The sequence below is a fragment of the Odontesthes bonariensis genome, chromosome 17 (genome assembly GCF_027942865.1).
Source record: "Odontesthes bonariensis isolate fOdoBon6 chromosome 17, fOdoBon6.hap1, whole genome shotgun sequence".
Taxonomy (NCBI): Eukaryota; Metazoa; Chordata; class Actinopteri; order Atheriniformes; family Atherinopsidae; genus Odontesthes; species Odontesthes bonariensis.
Window position 1 is genome coordinate 21,419,669 of NC_134522.1, and position 24,434 is coordinate 21,444,102.

At 42.3% G+C, this 24,434-nt stretch overlaps 2 protein-coding genes across 7 annotated transcripts in view; both read left to right on the plus strand.

Moving 5' to 3' along the window:
- The first annotated feature begins 632 nt into the window (after positions 1–632).
- ptbp1a (polypyrimidine tract binding protein 1a) lies at positions 633–15,451 on the plus strand. Of its 6 annotated transcripts, none has more exons than XM_075448694.1 (16): positions 633–726; positions 1,513–1,569; positions 1,830–1,860; positions 5,140–5,200; positions 5,358–5,530; positions 5,820–5,966; positions 6,573–6,746; positions 7,377–7,487; positions 7,688–7,868; positions 7,982–8,074; positions 8,246–8,406; positions 9,771–9,804; positions 10,821–10,913; positions 11,133–11,349; positions 11,606–11,683; positions 12,476–15,451. In XM_075448694.1, the coding sequence occupies exons 1-16, from the start codon at positions 719–721 to the stop codon at positions 12,606–12,608; spliced, it is 1,752 nt and encodes a 583-aa protein (XP_075304809.1). In that variant the 5' UTR covers positions 633–718; the 3' UTR covers positions 12,609–15,451. The 6 variants fall into 6 exon arrangements, with proteins under 6 accessions (XP_075304809.1, XP_075304812.1, XP_075304813.1 ...); XM_075448697.1 differs by having other exon boundaries at positions 7,982–8,062; XM_075448698.1 differs by having other exon boundaries at positions 7,985–8,062.
- Positions 15,452–19,295: 3,844 nt separating this feature from the next.
- efna2a (ephrin-A2a) overlaps positions 19,296–24,434 on the plus strand; it is a 76,928-nt gene continuing 71,789 nt past the window's right edge. The window contains exon 1 of the mRNA XM_075448472.1: positions 19,296–19,771. Coding sequence (XP_075304587.1) covers positions 19,629–19,771 — 143 coding nt within the window. The 5' untranslated portion in view covers positions 19,296–19,628. The remainder of the gene's footprint in view (positions 19,772–24,434) is intronic.

A 24,434-nucleotide genomic window follows, 5' to 3' on the forward strand; every position in this document is an offset into this window, starting at 1 on the left:
AAATTGTCCCTAGGAGTGCGTGTGTGTGGTCGTTTGTCTCATTTGTCTCTGTGTGGCCCTGAGATGGACTGGCGACCTGTCCAGGGTGTACCCTGCCTCTCGCCCAATGACGGCTGGAGTCTATCCCAGCCGTCATTGGGCGAGAGGCAGATAGGATAGACTCCCCCCCCACACACAGCTGCATTACATTATTTCAAATTACCAGTGACAGAATGTTAAACTTGCTCATGTAGTGTGCTGTAGCTGCATTTTTGAGGAAATATTTAACTCTACTCACACGAGCCATTCGTGGCACAAGTACAACATGAACCATACACGGCAATTTAAGCTCACTAAAACACAAGATCATTTTTGAAGGTTTTCTCTTTACACCTGGTAGGTACTTTGTAAGATCTTTTTTGAAGAATTTTTTTTTAAAACAATAAATAGGTTGAATTATACGTTTTATTTGCTCGCTTTCTCGTCATTCCGAACTTTAATAAATCTTACTTCTTGATATGATACACTGGAAATTTGCCGCGGCCTTGTTTTTTTCCAAAAATGATAGTCGTCTTGTCCAATCAGCACTCACGTGGAAGCTTGTCCCCGCCTGTTTTTGGCTCTTGGAACTATCTGGACTAATCAGCGCTCGCCTCCGTGTGTTCAGCCATTTTGTAAGAAAATCAAGCAAGTCTGCCGCCCTACCTTCGCTTCAGACCTGCAGTTTTTTTCTTGTGCAATGGACGGGTAAGTGAAAAGAACCGTTCTTAAGACTTAAATTTTGAAGACAAAACGCACAAGGAGTAACTTCCTAACTCGTGTGTTTTGTTTATTAACATGTAAGGACTTGTGAGGTTGCTTTGCTTAACAACCATACCGGGAAAGTTTACTCGATGCAGTTTTTTTTCTTCAAAACATGCAACAGTTAGCAGGAAGCGTACGCTAACTAGCTGCTGCTAGCCGTTGATAGCGTCACTGCTATCCGTCACAAGTATTGTGAATTGCTTAAACAGAGTGATTTTATTGTTAACGTAAAGGACATTAACTCGTAACAAATGTAACATAGGTGTAAAACATGGATAAAGTTTTTTTTCCACTTCCTCCGACAGTCTGTTGTTCGCTAACACGGACATTAGTTATCATTGGCTAACTGTACCTTTGTAACTTGGTTTCGAGGGAGCTCGAGCGCTAGCTAAAGCAACGTGTCTCATTTCCGCATTCATTTATCTGCGGAGTGCCAGGGCCATGTTGAAGATGTCTGGCCTGAACATTTCATGTTGATTGAATCAGAGACCTCTACACCGAATGATCTATTCGGGGTAGGATATATGATCGCGTATTGTTTTTTTTTTTTGTATGCGTGTTCTATTGCCTTGATCACCCGTTTTCAGTAATTTGAAGCATTTCGAAGGCGCCGTCAAATGTTCTTTGAACGCATTCGAAGCGTTAAACTGTTATTAGAGGTTTGTGTCATAACTTAAGATAAGTGTCATATTTGAAGTTTTCCTGCTTGTTTTTCCCATTTCGCAACAGCCGCCTAGACGCCACTGAGTTGTACCCTCTGGGATCCGGCTACGTCCCTGAAATTGAGTAGGTATTTTGTATATTATTGCATGTTTAGCTTTACTTCCAGCTATCAAAGTTTATTTTGTGCTTTTTGAATGAGGAAGTCACTCAACTTTTGTCTGGATCCAAAACAAACTAACAAAACAAAAATGCATCTGCTCTTTGTAAAAACAGTGTTTTCCAAAGCGTTGAATGATCTGCCGTTTTGTTAGATGATCTAAACTGACGACAGTTTGTGGAATTTCTTTATTTTTCTAACTGTAAACGCCATTTCACTTTTACAGAAGCGTCCATGACATATCAGTTGGCACAAAGGTAAGCAAATTCTTCGTCATCTCTTTATTTCACCTCTCCTTTCTTTGCACCCTAACCGATTTCACTGCATGTACCACAGAATGAATTAATTAAGATGCGTGCGTTGTGTTATTGACAGAATCTTTACAAAGGTAATCTTTATAGTTGCGGATTTCTACATAGTGTCACTTCCTGGAGGTTTTGTAGCTTAAAAAAGTCATATCTTTAAGAGCTCATTGCATATGGAAATTTGTACTGTTATTGATGTTGCCTTTTAATCTATACCGACTTTTGCACAGTTTATAAATATATATATGTCTGTCAGATTATTGCTTTTGTAAGTTTTTCATAAATCTGAGTAGGAATGGAAATTAACTAGGCTTACATTGGGGACTTGTAGCCTGTCAATTCTCAGAGCTCCCTCTATAATTACCGAACTGCTGTTCAAAGCCAGAGCTCATTTGTAATGAGTTTGCAGTCGCAGACCGGTTTGTCTTTAAACATTCATGACATGCAACTGATAGTCAGCACACATAGCTTTCCGCCGTGCTCAAAACTGTGGACATGGAATGTTTGATAACTTTGTTAGAATAGATTGTCTGAGGTGGGGCTTTTACAATGTGTGTGTGTTTGCTTGTGTGGCTGTTGAAATGAAACTTCCTGTTATTTTCTGTGTTCCTTAATAGTCTCTCTGCCTTGCTAGAATGTTTAGAAAACCGACTTCTCCCACCATGCCTGATAATTATACTTGTGCTTGTTTCCAGTTACAAATTTACTCAACCATTATTTGTAAAAGGAGTCCGTAAAGTGGATCTAAATCTTTAGCATGAATCTGCTCATGATATACAATGATGATGGCGCTCTGGTGTGCTTGCATAACTGTTTGTTTATGCGAACGTGTTGACGAACGGACAGATTTGCTTTTCAGCGCACTTTTTGGTTGTTAATGTGTGCACCTAATAAAAATTCCTCCTTAAGTTGTAATCCTTGGTAACAGGGCTGGGGGCAGCTATGTGTTGGTTGCCTAATTGATCTCAACTCAGAGCTGTAACCATCCTCCTGCAACTGTCCCCGTTCTCCTAGCCAAAGGTCTTCACAATGTTTAAACAAGATCTCCAATACAAACACTTGATATAGACCACTCCCAACCGCCACTATTTATGTCTGTAAGACCTGTTGCTCAGCAGGAGTACCGATTAATTATTCAATGGATTAAAGTTTACTTCTGGTGCGATCAGATGTGCTAAAACTTTTTCCTGTTTTCTGAATTGAATGTGCTGTGGTAATGATGATGCTTAGTTATGGAACCCTGCCTTTCTGGAATCTGTAATTATTCCGTCTGGGCAGAGTGTCTGGCATTCCGCGGTCACATTCCAATCTCCCCCTTCAGCCCCCTGTTGAGGTGCAGCTCCCTGCCCCCGCCACTAGTGTAGGCTGATCACAGTGAACAAACATGTCTCTACCTGTGCTCCTCTCCTTTGTGCTTCCTGAGAGATTACCGCCCACTAACTCCTTTAACAGAGTCTAAAATGAGGTCGGTTCCAGAAGCTCAAATGAGTCATTTTGGGTTTCATTTCCTCTAAAGGGTTAGGGTTAGGCTATTTTTCCAAATGTTGCTGTTGCATCAAAGAGAAAATTAAGTTCAAGACTCTGCTATTGTCAGTAAGAGGAAGCAGCTCAACTGATTCTGCATATGAGCCAGTAATGTGTCAACGTCCTCTGAAGATTACTATTATATTGTCAGCCTCTTCAGCAAACAATGGGTGTAGGAAAGGGTGTCGAACAAATAGGCTGATGCACATTTAGTTAGTGCTGGGGAGGAGATTCAGAGGTTATTAATAGAATGAGGCAGAGTCCAGCCTTGGAACAGTAACCTACAGTCTCCTGGAGGAAGTTGAGCAAACACTGGAAACAGGCCTGATGTTGCTGCTCTTCCTGTTTGGAGTTTTTCTGCTGACTGATAATGTCACACAACCCGCCCACAGCTGGCAAGTCAGGCTGGAGCCACTTCCTTCATTTCAAGTGGCATGCATCTGCTCGGGGCCCATTTATCAAGATTTTTATTCTATTTTTACATTTTCTTCCCATCAAATGGAGCACTTTTTTTTTTTTTTTTTTGTACTTAAATCGTGGGTAAAAAAGAAAGAATGGCTCATCGATTGCATTTATGTCGAGATTTACAAAAGTGTCAAAGTAGTAAGTTCTGATGTTGATATTGAAAAGACATAGGAATTCACGTTCTTGCTGTGAGTCGATGAATTCATTGCCGACACTGTTGGTGTGGCTCTCAGTAGGAGGATGACAGATGGAGTCAAACTATCAGGAAGTCAAAGAGCAGTTTATACTATTGCTTTCATTCTTGCACAATCATAGTAACTATAACTATTCAATCCCATGTTTTAAAATGTCTAAAGACGACACCAAATAGTCTGTCTTCTAACTTTATTTCTTCCTTTTTATGAGAAGACTTTGTAACTTTCCACTTTTGCTTGCATATTTACATTCACAAGCTATGCTAAGCTAGCAAACCTGCTTTGGTGGTTGTTTTTAGAGCTCTGTGTGGCTCTTCAACTACGAGTCTTCTTGGAGCTCCATATGTGTGTGCTGCTTTGTAACAATGCCCCAGTCTCAGCCTGAACAGGACATTCTTTGTGTAGTGTTGCAGAGCTTAGACTGCTGAGCCACTTCTTGTGACTGCAATACTTCATTTTGCACAACCACTAACACACTGAACCACGAGAACAGCCCTGAAACAGCACTTTATATCTACTAAAGAGAGACTTAACTAGGCACACAGTAATGTAGTGTGCGCTGGGAGTGTCCACATCTGGCACTGTGTTTCAGTGTGTTGGCCCTCTTAAGACTTACATGAGTAGATGGGATGTACTGACAGCTGTTTGGCTAAAATGTGACTGCTGAACTCTGTGTTTCATGTTGAATAGTAGCTATGTGGTTGGTGGCAAATAGCTTAGTACATTTTGTATTTTGCCCCAAATTTAAGAGAGGAAAAAAAAAATCCATGTCATTGCCGGGAGGTTTTCACTTTGGTTGCAAAAGAATGAGCTAGGGTGGAAACTTGGATATCCCTGCTAACATGCTAGGATGAGGAAGCTGGAGTTCTTCTTAATTGTATTTGATATATTCTCTTTTGGTTATCACATTACTCCCTGCTTTATCACACAGTGGCTCCGTAATTTGAGAGATGTGCTCTCCACCTGCCACGCTGCACCTTCACTGGTCAATGCACTGAAGTGAACCATTGTTTTGTTTTGCTTTTTTTTTTTCTCCCTCCCTCTGCAGAGGGGATCCGACGAACTCTTTTCTTCCTGCATATCCAACGGACCCTATATCATGAACTCAGGTAGGGGGGTTGCCATGGAAGGCTGAATCCTTTTTTTATTGAAGTGCTCGACGTGTCTGTGTTGTTTGTGTTGCCATGGCGATCAATCCATTATTCACGAAGATCCAGAGCCTTATGTTCCCTCTCTGATTGTATCAGCTTCTGTTTTCCCTTGCAGCCAATGGCAACGACAGCAAAAAATTCAAAGGTGACGTCCGCAGTCCTGGTGTTCCGTCACGTGTTGTCCATGTGCGCAAGCTGCCCAGCGACATCAATGAAGCTGAAGTTATAAGCCTGGGACTTCCCTTTGGGAAGGTCACTAATCTCCTGATGTTGAAAGGCAAAAACCAGGTAAGGGCAGGTGTATGCAGGTCTTCTCACTAAACGTGTATAGCTCAAAGTAGAGGTTAGATTTTTTTATTTACGTCAGTCCCATAGCTAGGGACAAGGAATCAGCTTTCTTGTGCTCACCTAAAATTCTAATAATGATTCTTTAGTTGTGGTATAGTCGGTAGCCAGAAAATTCCCCTTGCTAAGAGTTCCTTGGAGAGGACAGCGAATCTGTCACTGCTGTCGTCTCCAGTGAACCCTTTTTTTGGGTGTAATGTATGGTGTTGTTTCTCTGGTTCTCCTTCCACAGGCCTTCTTGGAGCTTAATAGCGAGGAGTGCGCACAGACGATGGTGAACTATTACTCATCTGTCACCCCCGTCATCAGAAACCACCCAATTTACATGCAGTACTCGACCCATAAGGAGCTAAAGACGGACAACTCCCCGAACCAAGTGGTAATGGCGCGGCCTGGATTTTAATGTCAGCTGTTTCGATTTAACGCATTGTTCACCTTTTAGGTCATAGCTGGAAACTCAGAGTTAGGCTACAGGCAGAAAATAAACATGCAGTGTTATTTAAAGGTGGGGTCTGTGATGTTTTCTGGAGCATTTTTTATCATATTGTCTGAAAACCTCCTCACGACCCCATTGCACCCACTAAAATAGAATGTTTGGGGGAAAAAAACGAAATCTTTTAGTCCATTGTAGAGGGTGTAGCAAGAGGAAATGTCTGACCAATAGAAGTAATGATGAGAGTTACTTCTATTGGATTCTGACACGCCAATCAACCTTCAGCCCCCCTCACCCCTGCGCGTTCACAGACTCGTGACTCGTTCATGTGTTTTGAAGGCGTGGTTTCGAGGGGTGGGCTGAAGGGAGAGGCAAGGTTGTGTATTCCCAAAAATATAGCTTGCAGGAACCGTTTTTCCAAGATCTCAGACCCCACCTTTAAGTACTTTTGTGTAGTAGTATTGTGTTGCACGAGATTATGCAAAACATTCATTGTTAATTTATTGTTTCCTTTAAACAGTGTGAACTGAGTTGATCTTTCTTTCCCTTTAGCGTGCTCAGGCAGCTCTGCAGGCAGTCAATGCCTTGCATGGAGGTGGGATGGGAAGCATGACCATTTCTGCAGATGTAAGCAGCATGGGTGGAGGAGGAGGCGCCCAAAGCCCTGTCCTCAGAGTTATTGTGGAAAACCTCTTCTACCCCGTCACCCTGGATGTTCTACACCAGGTAGTAGATGATGTTTTTTGCTTTGCTTTGTTTTTTGTGTTGTGACAGACATAGATAACACATTTGGTTAGAATATGGAAAGTATTCCTTACTTTTTGTTAGTCACTTCAGTTGCTTCATGAACTGTGTGGAAACAAGCTCCAAAAGTCACCCATTTCCTTTGGATAGTTTAGTATCAGGTACATGTGTACTGAGTGTGTTTCACCTTGTATTCCCTTGTTTCATTGATTTGATCACAAGTAGACAGTGATATTCATGTCAGTTTATTCCTGCTATTTCAATGTCTCTACATGTGTCCTGAGTGACTCCTTGTGATCAGATCTCACTTCCCCGCTCTGTGTGCATCCAAACAGGTTGCTTAAATTGCACAGTCAGCTGTGTTGGGCAGCAATTAAGATGTCTCAAAATGAACTATTCATGTTCCTCCAAAATCTTGAAATAGCATTTCACCTGAACATTGTTACAGATTAAACGTAGACTGATATTGACACTGTTTCACGATCTGAGTCATTTTAGTTGCTGATGTGTTAACCGCTTTTCTTGGTTTTGCAGGAAATTAGTGTTTGAAGTTGTTGTTTTTTTATGTCATCCCTATGATGACCTTCCCACTATCATTCTTTTTCCTTCCAGATTTTTTCTAAGTTTGGGACTGTGCTGAAGATCATCACTTTCACCAAGAACAACCAGTTCCAGGCTCTGATCCAGTATGCTGATGCCATGACAGCTCAACATTCTAAACTGGTAAGACTGGTTCAGATGATGTGCTTTTTCAACAGGGTTTCAGTCTGAAGTTGTCAACACAGATTAACAAATAACTGAATGCTCATGACTAAACCAGTTTAAAACAGTTAATTGTAGCAGTATCTACTCGGTTGATCAAAGACGAAACTTGACAAAAAGACACATTATCATTGGCCTAATGATTTAATTTTCATTCTCAGTCCCTGGATGGCCAGAACATCTATAATGCTTGCTGTACCCTGAGAATCAGCTTCTCCAAGCTCACAAGCCTCAACGTCAAGTATAACAATGACAAGAGCAGGGACTACACCCGCCCAGACCTTCCTACTGCAGATTCACAGCCCTCCATTGACCACCAGACGATGGCAGCTGCTGCATTTGGTAAGATTTGAAGAAGTTCTTACGTCTGTTCTAATCTAGATTTTCTGTCAATACGCAATTAAATACATTTTCAATTTGAATGTGGAAATCAATAATTTTTTTATTTCATTCAGCAGCACCGGGCATAATATCAGCCTCTCCCTATGGTGGAGCTCATGCCTTCCCCCCAACCTTTGCTATCCAGCAGGCAGCAGGTCGGTACATAGGTATTTTCGTTCCTGGAATTTCTTTTAACAATGAAGTTTTTATATCTCATTTACAAACAGGTTGCTATATTCAATATGTAATTCTTTCTGTTGAATTTGTTTCCTGTTTTTTCTCGTTTAGAAGCCAGGCATATTAAGTTGAAAGTCATTTAATTTTTTTCTTCTTCTTAGGTCTCTCAATGCCTGGTATTCCCAGTGCCCTTGCACAACTGGGTGTGGGCCATGGTGGCATGGCAGCTGCTGCAGCAGCAGCGGCCAGCCGGCTTGGCCTGTCAGGGCTCGGTGCCACTGGGGGACACAATGTCTTGTTGGTCAGCAATCTGAACCCTGAGGTCAGTAAGATCATCAGGCTTTAACAGATCTACATCCTGCCTCTGTCAGTGCAGTGTGGAGCAACTTAATTTTACAATGCCTTTTGTTTACACTATGTTTTGTGAACCTGGACCCCCTTGCTCAAGAGAAGCAAGTGTTTCTCATGAGCCCCCCCTCCCCTATCTCTCACCATGTGAAAACATAAGTTGAAACACTCATACCATTGTTTTTTTGTTTGTTTTTTTTAAACAAGAGTTTTATCAAGTCAAAGGCTCCTCTCTTTCAGGACCTCTCTGTGTTTGACCAACCTGCTGCATTTCTGACCTGCCACTTTGCTCACTGTGAATTTTAAGTTTATTCAAAAAAACTAACTTCTTTATTTATTTATTTTAAGAACTTACCATTTCATATCTTCATTTTTGTCCATTAGTTGAAATCATTCTTGAGTTGTTGGAGAGACAATATTACTTTTTGCTAGTATTGTGATGTACGGTCCCATATAGTGTGTAGAGTGAATAGTCGATCACACTCATTACATTTGCTGTCGTCATGACGTCCCTGCAGACAGTTTGTTGATTTAAAGATCTCCGTTTTGTTTAGAATCCTTAAAATTTCTATCCAGATTTGACTGTATTTAATTTAACTTCTAATTAATCTAAGCCAACATAGAGTGTAATTTAAAAGTAAATATTGTCTCTGCCTTTTTCTGTATTTCATTGTTAATCTTTTTTCTCTTCTTTTTCTCCTAGTGTTCCCATAGTGACAGTGCATTTTAATTTAGCCAGTTCTACTGTCTGAAGCACTACATTTCTTTGTGTATACTGACCTTGTTTTTTTTTTTTTACTTACTTTTTCTCTCCTTTTTCTCTGTCCCCCCTCTCCCTCCTTTTTTATTTTTTGTTTTAAAACCCCCTCACCTCATATCTTGCCAACTGACTGCACGTCCCATCATTCCCTCTGTCCTCCTCTTCCCCCTGGCACTCCTCTGTTACTACTACAACCACCCAACCCTCTTCTTCCTCTGTACATTGTCCCCAATTTTTAAATGACCCACAAAACGAACACACAACATTGGCACCCCATGATCTTTATTTTAATTTTATTTTTTTCACCCCCCACAATTTGCCCTTTCACTTTTTCCTTTTCTCCTCTTATCCCACTCTTCATCTTCACACACTGTCCAAATCCTCTCCTCATCCTCTTCGTCCCTCATGCCTCTCCTTCCTCCATGGTACTGTGGCCTTCCTGTGGACCTCGCTGCCTGTGGCCTGCGGACATGTCCCGACTCCACTCCACTGTCCTCCACTCCGCTCCGTCTCTTTTCCCCTGTCCCCTCTCCCTTTTTGGCCCCCTGCCCCGCTGCTCCCCCCTGCTGTCTCTAAAGAGCGTTACGCCACACTGCCTCTTTATTCTTTTCGGTACGTTATCATCCTTTCATCTCCTTTTTTTATTACTACTGTTACCTGGCAAGGTGGGCATGTCTTGTCTCATGTTGTTGGCTTTGTTTACTTTATTTATTTTTTTCTTTTTAACCACTGATGGTCAATCATCAGACTTATATGGCTTTCGGGGGGTGGGGGTGTCTGTTTTGGGATTTGTATGACCTGGTTTGGTTGTTGTGGGTTTGTGTGAGGAAAGTAAGGTGAGACACCATGTTAAGCTGCAGCATTTCATTTGATTTTTTTTTTTAACCAGTATTATTTGCCGTCCTGAGCCAAAAAAAAAAAAAATCCATCTTCAAAGAATTTGCACTTTCAACAGAAACATTGCCCGACTAAATTGAATTTTGGAGATCATTTTGTTTGGAGTGAAGCGGACATCGCTGTCAGGAAGTTGGCATAAGTCGACACTTCACCCGGGGAAATTAGAGCCATGAAAATTGATCAGTTGTGTTGATTGTTGAGGCTGCTTTGAGTCACTCTAGAAAAATGAAATGCTGCTGCTTTTTAAGTGATTAAAGAGTTGGCATATCCTTCTGATTATGTCACAGTACTATTTTGCTGTTTGTCTGTTCCTCTCATGTAGGTATGTGCATGTATAGTGTATTTCTGCATGTCGCCATTTAGGCCTCCAAGTAATCAACTTTTCCTCGGCTTTTGAGCGATCAAATCGATCACAGCTGCTCATCTTACAACTCTTACTGATTTTTATCCTCAAATCACTACTTCTCCCGTTTAAAGGACATATTAGTTCGGTGCAATTGTCTTTAAGAGGGTTTAGGTAGGTTTAGTTAGAGACTCCTTGTAGAATTGGGCTACAGATTTGTAGAATAGAGCATCAGTTACTTCAGACTGTTCATGTCGTAGGATTATGGATACAAAGATCTGTTTTAAATAGTTTTTGTTGCTGTGGTTGGTTGTGTGACTTCTGTTTCGGCCATGTTGTGTTCTCATTGCTGCCCTTGCATTGTAACACCATACCCCTTTGTCCATAGGTGTGTATGGCGATGTGATGAGAGTGAAAATCCTGTTCAATAAAAAGGAGAACGCTCTTGTCCAGATGTCTGATGGAACTCAGGCTCAGCTTGGTAAGCTGAACTCTACTCATATAAAGTGCTATTTTATCTCTCTTTCTTTCCTCTTTTCATCCTGTTGTGTGTTTCTGCTTGTTTCTCCCTTTTTGTTTAAAATGTTTCGTTATGAAGTTCAAAACGGTTACGCACTTGTTGATAAGAATATAACGATCTGTGCAAAGAAGGGAAAAAAAATCCATCACAAACTGAGGTCGACTTCTCTGTGTTTCTCAGCAATGAGCCACTTGAATGGCCAGCGTCTTCATGGCAGGGCCATGCGTGTGACGTTGTCGAAACACACGACCGTTCAGCTGCCCAGAGAAGGCCACGAGGACCAGGGCCTCACAAAGGATTACAGCAACTCCCCGCTGCATCGCTTCAAGAAGCCTGGCTCCAAAAATTACTCCAACATCTTCCCGCCCTCTGCCACACTCCACCTCTCCAACATACCGTGAGTGCTACCGCAGGAGCCCCGTGTTCATTCCCACCACCTCAGCAGCGGTGTTTGTGTACTAAGCGTTTTCCTTTGCAGTCCTAACTCTTTTCTCCTCTATTTTTAGTGCCGTTTGAATAAGTAGTGACATTTGCTAAACTTGCAACTCTTGCAGTTATTTTTAGTATTTGTCATACAGCTGTGAATCGGTTCTTGACCTCGGTTCATGTTGTTTGTTCTCTTCAACCACTCAATCCCACCCGTCTGCTTTCAGGCCTTCTGTGGTGGAGGATGATCTTAGGAGACTGTTTGCCAGCTCAGGAGCCACTGTCAAGGCCTTTAAGTTCTTTCAGTAAGTTTGTGTCCAATTTCACTCATTTTTATGGAAATGATCAAATTTGGGGTGTCGGAATACTTCAGTCTGCTTCTGTCTTCAGAGATCTGTCTTCATAAGACTTCCACTTAAAGGAGAACTGCGGTATTTTCAACATTAAGCCTCTTTTATGAGTCGTCTGCAATGTTTTAGAACCCCCCCCCCCCTCACCGCTTTTTTGAATTTTACTGCTGTCTCCGGTATTTGCCTAATTTTCATTCATCTCAACCTGCTTCAGAATGGCAAGTCATGTGCATGTCCAAAAAGGTCCGTAAAAAGCAGCTTGTTCATGCTCGCACTATTTTCTTAGCGGTGGCGGAGTAATATCAACGAACATCCAGTACAAAATGTCAAATAAAACGCGACAGAAGCAACTTTTCGCAACGAAATTTGATATGGATTACCAGTGCACACCAGTAACCACTCCGGTGAGTTGATGATTTTGAAAACGGACGTTTATGGTGCTTTTACGGACCTTTTAGGACATGCACATGACTTGCCGTTCTGAAGCAGGTTGAGAAGAATCAAAATTAGGCAAATACCGGAGACAGCAGTAAAATTCAAAAAAGCGGTGAGGGGGGGGTTCTAAAACATTGCAGACGACTCATAAAAGAGGCTTAATGTTGAAAATACCGCAGTTCTCCTTTAAGGGAAAAAGTCAGTTTTGTTTTGTTTACTGTTAGTTTGAGTAAGTTATCATCCAAAGATAGCTTATGAAGTGAGCAACATCTTTACACTTTCAGGAACACTTTTTTTTGTCTTATTTAACAGGAAGGACCGCAAGATGGCCCTAATCCAGATGGGCTCAGTTGAGGAGGCAATTGAGTCCCTCATTGAGTTCCATAACCATGACCTGGGGGAGAACCATCATCTTCGAGTGTCCTTCTCCAAGTCCACCATCTGAGTGCCTTTCCTTCCACCCTCCAAGCCTGTTGCCACTTGAATGCTTCTGTCCTCAAGGTTGCCTTCAGTGGAAATGGCCTTCATAACATATTTATGTTTTTTTTGGAGAATGTTGCTCATTTAGACCCTTCTACAAAGTCGGCTTAATTGGGTTTGGTTTTATGATTTAATCCGTGGTGTTTGGAATCTGGTTTTGATTACCTGTTTGAACCCCAGGACACCAACATACTTTAAACAGAAAACAGTTTAATTTAGTTATTTTTTTTATTTATTTTTTTTTAATTTGGTGTCAAAGATTAGGCATTTCCAATTCAAATATTGACAAAAAATAGTCTTTTTGCCATGCACAAATTGACTGCTGTACCTTGTATAGATGAGTTAGATGTTCTTATATTAGCTTATTCTATGGCATTAGGAGACAAGTCTGAAATCTTTTTATTTTATTTTTTATTCTGCTGCAGACACTTGCAAGAAAACAGACTCACACTTATTTTTGTGTTCTGATCGTTTCGGCTACAGCTACAAATGTCGGGGGTTCAGCTCGTAAGAATGTAAACGCCGTGCCAACTGTTGCACCTCGAGTTTGACAGTTGAAAGAAAACCAGCGTACTCTGGAGTCGGCAAACAAAGTCGAAGTATGTTTGGGATCAAATCTATTTCAGGACAGGTTGCCGGCAGCCAAGCTTAATTGTTACTTTGTTTTGACAAAGTTGTATGAGGTGTTGTGGGAAGTGGGCAACATTCTGCAATGAAACACGTTATGTTGGAGTTGAAGTAGAGGCAGCTGATGAACTGTCCCATAGACCAAATTGCTTAAATTACGCCCTCCACCACAGATGCATGTGAATGAATTGTAACTGCACAAGACACACTTCAGCATTCCTTTCACTATCGTAGTTGTGTGGAAATATCTGTGTGTGCGTGCGTGTGCGCCTTTTTTGAAAAGCCACTTTAGATCTCGTTGGGCCAGTCTGACAGTTTGGGACGAAGGATTAAGTTTTGGTTCAGACCACCACCAACTTATTTTATCTTGTAACTGCCCTCCTGTTTTCTTATGGGGATCCATACCACTATCAGGAAGTTATTCAAAAATCGCCACGCTTTTCTTTTACAGACCGTATCTACAGTTTTGTGCCTTACTTTTCCCCAACCAGATTCCTCTGGCTTGACTTGGAAATGAAATGGTTCACAAAATGCCTTTTTTCATGCCTTTTCGGTATGTACCAGCATTGTTAAATTGGGGGGGAGGGAAGGTGGCTCATTTAATCTTTTTTTTTTTTTTTTCTTCTTTAAAACACAAATGTTTATCTTTGTATGCATATAGCCCCATGACATATATTTAGGAAACCTGAATCAGTTAGATGCTTAAAATCTTTTCTAGGTGATGTAGCTCAGAAGTGTTGTTGCAGGCATAGAGCTGTATTCAGCCTTCCTGTCTTACTGTCCCGTGTCACTTCCATGTAGTATTCTCGGGACAATGGTGTTTGGAGCCTAATTTACCCATATTACGTTCATCTATATGTGTACAACTATATATTCATTTATCTTTTCTTTTTAATGTTAGAAATTACACGTGTATCTCTTCTAAACCTAACTGACTCCTATTAGTAAGGCCTGAGTTTGATGGCTTTTGCAGTGCCTTGACTCCTTCAGTTTTTAATCAGAGGCTGAAACAAGCTGGGTCAGTTGGCTTTGTTTACTTCGCCTTCAGGTGTTTTATCTTACCTGTCTGCTACGATGCCTTTATCTCATTCTATTCAGGTAATCTCACCCCGAGAGAGGGCAGCTTGAAGGAATTTGTCAGCCGATGGTTTCAACAGTCGCGGACTGTGTTTAAAAATCTAGAACATGTATATTTTTCTCTCTTAAAGTCAGGAAAGTAGAACTGCAGGGTGGGATAGCTCTCACTCATTCCCTGTCTGTACGCTTACGCCACAGTCGGGTACGTTAGTGCACTTTTCCCTCAATGTCGAGTCGAACTTGGCACCATCACGCTGAAGTCTTAAACCTCGTCACATTCCTGCGTGCCTCGAGCACCAGTTTCCACAAACTCCACCACTGTCGTCTCGGACCAGTTACAGATGTGCTCTGTTTCTATTTTTGTAAAAGATTCTAATGCATGACTTAACCAAGCTTCATGTAGCTACAGACGGTTATTGTTGTTAAGGACCAAAGTATCTTCTACCCTTGCTGTTTTGTAGTGTTGTGCTGTTTTGTTCATCTGTTTTTCTTTTCTTTTCCACATTCCTGCTGTTCTACGGAAACACAAGGCTTCACTGCAGTGTTCTGTTCCTCAGATGCCTCGGACAAGTCGCATTAAGTTGAACTGTCTTTTGCATTATGACTCATACTGTACATTGTATCCCTGTTTTTGTTTCACGTTACAAAGAGCCTACGTTGATAGAGATCGCTTTAGAATGGAGACTTAATTGAACACAGTCCTCAGTGTGATATTGACAGTGTAGAAGATTATATGCCTTTCAATTTTGTTAAAAGCTTTTATTTTTCTCCTTTTTATATATGGGGGCAGGATGGGGTTAATGTATGAAGCGGGGTAGATGGTTGTATATATTCATGTTTTTGTACCACAAAATGATTAGGATTATATACACTTTACGTTCAAAACATGTATATTTTGATAAACAGTACAAACATATTAAGCTCACCTGAGCTGTAAAGCGGAAAAGAAAAAAAAATTTTTGTAACACAAAGACATTAAACCTATCTGAACACAGAAGTGTCTCTGTATGTGCCCCACTTCCCCCCTCCCCCCTTTGCCATTCTGATCTTGTCTCTTGCATCTTCTGCTGCCTTCAATAAATCTTTAGTTTGTTCCTTCTTCCATCTGGCCTCATTTTGTTTCAGTCTCTTCCTTGCTTTTCTGTGACACTGCTGCTCTGTACCAGTTAACATCCTGTAACATTTTCAATATTTCCCGTCCTGTTTACTACTGGTGGGTTGTTTGTTTGTTTTTTTTTAATTTTCTCCCCCTCTTAAAAGCTTTTACTGTGTTTCCAACTTCATGCTCATTCCATCTGAAACTTGACTGCTCATCTGGGCTCAGTCGTATTGTATTCCCTTGATGAAAGAGCAGCGACGGCTATGGTGGGGTGGAGACTCGATTCGGTATGCAACACTGGACACTTGCTCTTTCCAATGGTTCTGAATGATCCTCCATCTGCCTTCACTCCCAGTTTGACCTTTTCGGTTTTACAGGTCTGTCTCTTAGGAGAGAAACCATGTTGCTTTGGAAACAAGTCACTGCATCTTACAAGATGAATTATCCCTCTAAAACCCAATGATGGCTATGGGGCATATCTAGCATCCATATTTATGAGCGTTAAATGGAGAAATGAGAGATGTCGGTGATGCAAAAACCCACTGACAAACTGATTATGCATCTTCTTGACCACTAGGGGGAGATATTGATCTCTGGTAGGGGTATAAGCTGGCTAAACAACAGTGGTTTTTACCAGCTATCCCCACAATAACAATAGTAGCTTGTTCTCAAGTGCATCCCTGGCCTTCCTAACATACTGTATTAATGGAGTTCCTTACAGAGCATTGGAGAGGTTTAACCTCGGCTTTTTGAAAGGGACAAATGAGAGAAAAGAAGGTGTGAGCCCAGTGGTGTCTGCATTTGTGGCCTGAAGAGTTGGATTTTTGTAGTGTAATGCCAGTAGCATGTGGAGTGTGATCTTCAAGGAAGCAAGCTCCAATAAGACTGGAATCTACACTCTGACACTTGCTTGTTCCATTACTTTACATGGAGAAACGTGCTGAGACGGTTGCAGCAAAGTTGCAGCGAACACAAAAAAATGTTTAGGGTCTTTAAAAGTACACTATGCTACCCTTGTGTTCCTTAAAAATGGTCAAGAAATTGTTCTCTTTCATTTTTTTCAGTTCAGGTACTGTTTTTTCGGCATGCCACGTGTCACTGTTGGTCGTGGCAGGTATTGGATGCTTTGATCCTGCTTTGATGCCCCTTGTTTACTTGCTGCATCTTGCGCTCTGCACCAACAGTGATTTGGAGCAGCGAGCAGTCCACGCAGAACGCTCTTTGGAATATATTGAAAAGGAAGGAGTTTGCCTCCATGGGTGGAAGGGTAACTCGAAGTAACATGATCCAAACACAGACGTGATGTTTTTAAATCGATTTTATTACATGTAAAACATGGAAGGCTCACTTTAATATGTCAAATTTGGCTTGTGCCACAAATGTTCAATTACTATAGCAAAAGCAAAAATAAAAAAAACAACAACCTGGCATTTGTAAAGCCAAACCTACTTTTTTTTTTTTTTTTTTTTGCTGAACTCAGACCCTTTGGCTGTCTGGCGCTTGTCTGCACAGGACTAAATGAAACCATGTGGGGTCATAATTCAACCACATCTGGCAACATTTATTTACATTAGTACTGCAGCGTCTAATCAAAGGAGTACTAGCAAACACAAGGGCCACACAAATGCAAACCTGTTGGGTGAACAAATGGTTGAAGTTATGCACATAATTTGTGCCTAACAGCCAGCTGAGTTAATAAGAAGTCTGGCTAAATGAACGCTTTGTTTGTCAACAGTTTGAAAATTTAAAAAAAAAGGATCCATCTGCTATTGTTTTAGGTTCTGAGGATTATTACTGTGTCTGATTTATGACCCTCTTGTACACAGTTGGACAACAACGCATTCACAGACTCAGTCGGCGATAAATTTGAATTCTTAAAATCCCTTTAAGGGGTTGTGTATCAATATGCTGACTCTGCTTTCCACATTCCCTTAGATTTAAGAACACTCAAGATCCTTTTAAGCTATCTGAATCAGCCCAGTATACTGTTTAGTCTATGTGACTTACATAAGATTTAGGCTCATTTTCAGTGACACAGAAGAGAAAGTATGACATGGAGTTGAGAGATTTCTTTAGTCTAAAGTGGCTCCCCTTAAAAAAAAAAGCCATCAGGAGACTATCCACCTGTTTACGTATGCACGGCTCAGACAGATGTTGAATAATTCATCCACAGAGGCGGACAACATGCAGCTGTATTTGGGTTATGGGGGTGCATGGGTTCTCTCCCCGCCTGAATTTGCAAAGCCCAAATTATAGGCATTACTTTGCAGGCAGAGGAAAAGTAGGCCATTTTGCATAAAGGATCCAACTGAGAGGCGCACTAAAATGTAAAAGATGGAGCTGCAGAAAGGCTCAGCTCAGCTTTGGGAGTGCAGGGAGTCATTTGGTTTTATTTGGCGGGAGGAAAGTCTGGCTTGCTTGTAAGTCTTTGGTTTGTGCTTTTCTCCCCTCGTTTTGTTAACAGGGTAATTACCCTCCCTATGTAGATTTACTTGTTGCAAACAATTTCCTTGAATCAATTCTCATCTCGCTGAGAGTGGATTGACCATCACTGGGGCTCGTTCTGCACAGGGCAGCCTATCGACACGAGTTAGAAAAAGCAAGGAGCACTTTGTGAGAGCAGCGCGCATCGATGCAGTTCTAGCTGTGTCTACCTCCCAAGAGGCTCAGACTAAAAACATAAGATGTGTTTGCACGCCGGAGTCTCTGCTCACCACCGCAGAACATCTGCACCAGCGGTGGCAGCGCTCTGTCACACAGAGCTGTCTGGAGGTTCATGGCTCATAGGTTTTAGATTTGGCGCTGCCTCCGCTTGCCATTTGGCATTAATGGACACTGATGGAAAATGGCTCCATTGTTCGAGCGTTCCATCAGCCGCCCCCCCCCCCTCTCCGAGCCCATCCATCAAGTAGCAGCTTTCAAACATATAGTGAACGTCCTGGGCGCTCTACATTCCCAGATGAGATACAAATAAACAGCCTTCCATCAAACAAATGGTTGAAGTGGTGACAATGACAAAGATAAGTGACAATCTAGTCGCTCTCTCTTGGGGATAATGACACTTATTTGCAGCAGAATGCCTAATTATGTCACATTTTAAAGATGGTTAACTTTTAATGAGTGTTTAAATGACTTCTGTACATCCGCTGGTGTGTATCGCCAGGGCGCTGTGAGTTGACCGGGCCCCGAGTCCCCTGAGGGAGCGCGGCACTGCGCGGCTACAGGCCCCGCCCGCACTGAATGAAAAGCGAGCTCGGGATGGATAGAGAAGGGAGGGAAAGGGGGGTTTACTTACACCGAATCAGGGTGCCAGTGAGTGATGTTGCCGCCATAGGTGGAGGTTGCATGGGAGCATGTTGGGATTAAAGCTGTGATCATCGACGGCTCCTCGGCTGCACCTGGTGTCAGCGTGACGCACAGAAAGTGAAGGCGCACAGCCACCCGAGTCACGTTGGACTGGAGCCAGTGGCAGCGGAGGGATCACCAAGTTGAGATGCTGTAGGAGATTGTGGCTGTCTGAGAGGGATGCTCGCGTCTCGCAGCTATTCTTGTGTTTTGAGTTTGGGCTGAAAATAAGGGAGAGAAGCGCGTTCGTTTACGGGGATGCGTATTTTCTGCAAGTGTGATAAGATTAAGGGTCAAATGAGGAGATTTTCACCGTGAAAGGAGCGGAACCAAACGTGCGCCAGGCTTTATAGAAATCTGGGTAAACAGATATGACTGCCGATTTGATCTTTATGTCTGCAGATGAGCAACGTTATCGCCGCTAAAATCACGAGACATCGGATGAATTCTGGATTGTGATCAGAAGATATTTTGCAGGTTTTGAACCAGGTGGCGCATCCATAGCTCCGGCTGCGCGTAATGGGAGAAAAGTTTAGGACCTTGCAGAAGAGACGCACTCGTAGCATCCAGCCGACGACGAGTTTGTAAATAACATGTAAATTTTGCTCCTCTGTCTAAGAACGAAGAAGTTTGAAAGTGAATTTCCAACATTCAGAATGACTTGAAACACCCGTGGGGTTATAGGAACTCTCATCAAGCCAGTTAACGATCCATGAACCGCCGACCCGATTTGTCTAAAGACGCTCAGACGGACATTAATGATCTAGAGAGGATTCCTGCAGCAGCAGCAACGCAGTGAGAGGCTGATCCCAATTAGAAAGAGAGGCTCACCCCTGGATGTCTATGATGTTGTGCCAGCTCGGACAGAGGTGTGTGATGGAGGTGGTGGTTCTCAGCATCCTGTCCTGGGTGTCCGTGTGGGCAGAGGAGAAGATCATATTTGACAGACATGCTGTTTACTGGAACAGCTCCAATCCCAAGTGAGTTTTTGTATGAGTTTGGCCTCGAGGTGTGTGTGTGTGTGTGTGTGTGTGTGTGTGTGTGTGTGTGTGTTTGACAGTCATTGTTTATTTAGGTTACCTGCCTGCCATGCATGCCCCTCAAAACAAACCATATCAGTGTTGGACTGAGACATGAAATCTTGAAGGAACTACACAGTTCTACTGGTTTTCAATTTGCTGTCTAACTACACTTTGTTTATATTGGATTCATCTATTTTCTATTAGTAGTTTTGGCTGAAAATGTGATGTTAACAGGGTTTTTTTTTTACAATGAGCAAGCAACACACACACACACACAGAGGGCAAATGTATACGCACTGGATGTTTTATTATGTGGCACAGGGAGCTCCTTTTGTCTTAAACAATGTGGGGCATCTGCCTCCCCTTCTCATCAATGTCTAGAGATTTACTCCTTCTCTTTCACACTGTCACTCTCTCTCTCTCTCTCACTCTCTCTCATCCAAACACAAAGCCTTTACCTTTTTTTTCCCAGCTGGTTTCCGGGCCTGCACACTCATGAACACGCAATTACGCACACAAAACATACAAACGCTCGTCTTTAGCTGGGTCTCTCATTGGCATGGGGGAGAGCACACTGGGTCCGTCTGTCTAATGGTTTGTGACAACCTGGCCAGCCTCTTTCTCTCCCTTTCTCCTACCTCTTCTTCCTCTCTCTCTCTCCTCTTCCTCCTCTTCTTTGTCTTCTTTTCTCTCCCAGGTAGATAAATAAACAGTGAAAGTGCTCCCTCTCACCCGCTCACGGCTGAATTAGTCCAGACCTAACGGCCTTGACACTCCCCGCATCACCCAAACACACACACAGAGCTAACGGGCCCGTCTCTGACTGCATCACTGTTCCACAGAAGGCTGCTCAAATATTTAGGAGGCAAGGGGGAACATTTTCTCCCTTTCTCGAAGTCTCTTTCTGTTCGTCTCTCTGAGCTCCTTCTTTCTCACCAGACATACAGACACACACACACACATATACAAACACCTACACATTGAAAAAAATGTCACAGGGTAAATTTAAGTTATATGGAAGGTTGCTGGGGGCGCTGTTATTCCACCAGGGACATACAGAGAAGTTGAAGCAGAAATGGGGTACATCAAAAATGCATTGTTGCTAGGGCTGTGTGAGTCAGGGCTCCGGAGCCGTGCCGAGGTTCATTCCCCCTGTTAGACCCTGGCACCGTCACTGCTCCTGCTGTGCCTTTTTCTGCACACACACACACACACACACACACACACACGCATGTCCATCATGGCGCAGTTGTGAGGGCCATCCACTGATGTTTAGTCCTGATTTTCATCCCCAACTCTGAGGAAGTGCTGGGTTTTCTTGGCAAAGTTCTGCTCGGTAACAGTAAGATTGTACTCACTGTAACAAGGGACAAGAAAACAGGCAGATAAACATGTGATCAAACAGGTGAAGAAGCTCCCAAGATTCGCACAAACATACTAGCAAGAAGAAGGTGTAAAAAAAAGAAAATCCTCCAAATACATTGAACTACATGAAATTAATTCAAAGTTACTCCATCACAGGTGAAAATCCTTTAATCGATCTTATAATGGACATAAATATAATTACAGAATCTCACTTATTTTGCAGAAAAAGTACACCTCCTCCTGATACCTTACACATATAATATGCACCACAAATAAGTCACATTTGTAGCTATCCCTACTGGTTGATGATTTAACCTCCACATACTAATGAGAAGCTCAGAGACCCAGTGTAAAAGCGATGCGTCATTTCCAAACCAGAGCAATTGTTTGAAGCTGTGCAATGACTGAAACTGCTGTGAAAAGGAGCAGCTGTGTGTATTAATTGATCACACAACATCAAGCACACAGCTCCTATTGTGTGTTGTCACTTTCCGTGTTCATCAAAAGTTTGCGCACACCAAAGCGGCTCGAAGGTGTCACCGTGTAGAAGGTCACAAGCACTGACTTGTTGAACTGATAATCACTAAGGTTTTCATATAGATCAGCTTGAAATGTCTGCATTCCCAAAGAGAGGAGTACAAGTTTCACACCTGTGTGCTGTAAAGCTCATCTCATCTGCCAAGCTTAAGCTTTGATATCAGTAAAGGTCTGGTCTGGTATCGGTTAACGAGTGGTAGAAAACATGTCAGCTGAATGTGGGTTAAAGTTAGCGACCGGCAGGTGATGTTAACCGTGTAGCAGCTAAGCAGCCAGACATTCCTTTTAGGAGATCGAGGAGAATCGAATGCTAACATTATAAATCTACTGTAATACTGTTTGTAATAAGGGATCTGTCTGCAAATATCTTAGAAATATCAACTGTGAAGGTGATCATTTGTTGTGTCTTGTTTCTGCTGCACTCATGTAGTTGGCGAGACTGTTGCCAGCTGTCATCCATGCGCTTCCTGTCTAATTTATTTAGCACTTTTCTTTTTTCTCACAATTATTTATGTGCATCTAGTTGTGCAGATAGTTGCTGCTCTGAGGCAGTTGTTGCACAAGTGGTTGTCCATTACTCCTCAACGTTTGCGGCTCTATCCCTCTGAATTGCACAACAAAGGTAACTTCTAACCCTGCTTTAACACTGCCGTCCATTTAGCTGTAATTTAACGTCCCTCTAACCGAGAAATGTGTTTATATCTCACAAAGTGCAAGGTACGTTTAATTTAGCACTTTGTGATTAATGCAAGGCAGTATTTCCCCGACAATTTGCCCGCAGTATGTCCTTAAGAAAGTACAGTTGTTACACAGGAAAAATAGACCTTTTATAGAGCTAATTCAGAAACATTTGTGAATTCTGAACACCACATTGTTTCTGTTTGACCCCATCTTGTCTCAGTGACCTACAGTATAACTCTTATATTTTCTTCACCAAGTGCTGGTGATGTTTCAAGTGCATGTCCACTTCCTCTTTGTTTACTTAAGTCTTTCTTGCCCTACTTTCCTCCTGAGAGCTTTTCTGACATTAATCACCATCAGCTCTAAAATCTTTTGACTCTTTTTAAACCTGCTAATTGATTGTGCTGCCAGCGTATCAGTCAGCTCAGTTAAGGAGCACCTTGATTATAAACGAGATTAACCTGGATCAGTCAATATAAATTAAATGAAATGTAGAAAAAGAAAAAAAAAAGGAAAAAGAAATGTTCCTTCTTGGGGGATGAGGCATATTACAAATTGGCCAAACCCTATATATCCAGGGTTCTGACTCTTAGCAGGCCTATCTCTTTCAAGGTCTCGCTGGATAATAGAAAATGCATGAGATAATCCAATTCAAACAGCTCCGGCCACTTTTGGTCACGGCGGGGAGCAGTGAGCGCGTGCACCCACACACTCGGTGTTGTCCATCCCCCTGTTGTGATGAGATACGCGGTGCTGCACAGTAACAAAGTACCATAACGTTATTAACATAACATTATCACAACAATGCTGCAACGTTAGAGAAAGGATCTTGAAATCTCCTAGACCCCAAAAAGGGGGATTTATGGCGACATACAGGCAGGAAGAAATGTGGAACACATACATGTAAGCACTTATAGTGCACACCAGTGGCAGACAGATTTAGGTCACACACACTTGCACAATCTCATGCAACCAAAATGACTGTCCATTGAATACAAGGTTGTTCAGGACCCACTTTTCCTTTTTACTTGTTGTTGCACACACACACACACACATACACAGAGTCTGTGGAAGCTGGATTTGGGGCACACACGCACACCTTCATATGCACACACCCAGATTGGTTCCCTTTTTAGAAAAAAAAAAAAACCTTTCCTTTTTCCTCTAGCTGGCTGACACACACAAACGCTGAGCCCCTCTCTAGCTCCCAGGCCTGTATTATAAAGCTTGCAGGTGAGGGGCTTTGTTCACCCCGAGCAGCTAATGTGCTCAGAGCAATAGGCTCTCATCCACACACTCACTCTCAAACACACAAATACACAGGCTGAATGGTCCAGAAGGAGCACCTTATCTAATCCCACGGTTTATCCTTCAAAAGACTTTCTTTTCCTTTTCTTCTTTGTTCCTCCTCTCTTCTCTCTCTTCATCTTCGTGTCTTTGAGGAACTCCATGTCAGAGGGAAGCGCTGATGGTTGACGACACTCTCATTCTATGGGACAGAATCTATCTCCTTACAGACACACACACGTACACGCAAACAAAACAAAAAAAAACTAACGGAAAAAAACATGCACCCACGCAGCCTTTGAGGGAGAAGTGTTACATGCACAGAGCACTCTCACGCTGCACGCAGAAAGTTTCCAGCAAATGCACGGCTGCGTGCGCACACGTCTCTGACACGCTGTCCAGACTGGCATTTTGTCCTTGCACGTAAACTCCCACACTGACTGTGTTTTTTGTGGTGTCCCCTGCAGCTCTCCTGGTGATATGTGTGCTCGCTTCCTCAACCATACCACACGCATATAGATAGCACAAAACACAAAGATTTGCATCCTATTTACATGAAGACTTCTAGTTTCCCCCTGCTCAGTTACTGACAGTTTGTCAGACTCAAGCCTGCCCTTGGGTTAAATCCATCTTCTACTGCCACCACCACTCAATCCACCTCTTTTTCTCTCCATTTTCGTCTCCTCTATCTTTATGTCTCCCTATCAAGCTTTAATTTTACATTCGCTCTCATCTCCGCTGTCTTGTTTCA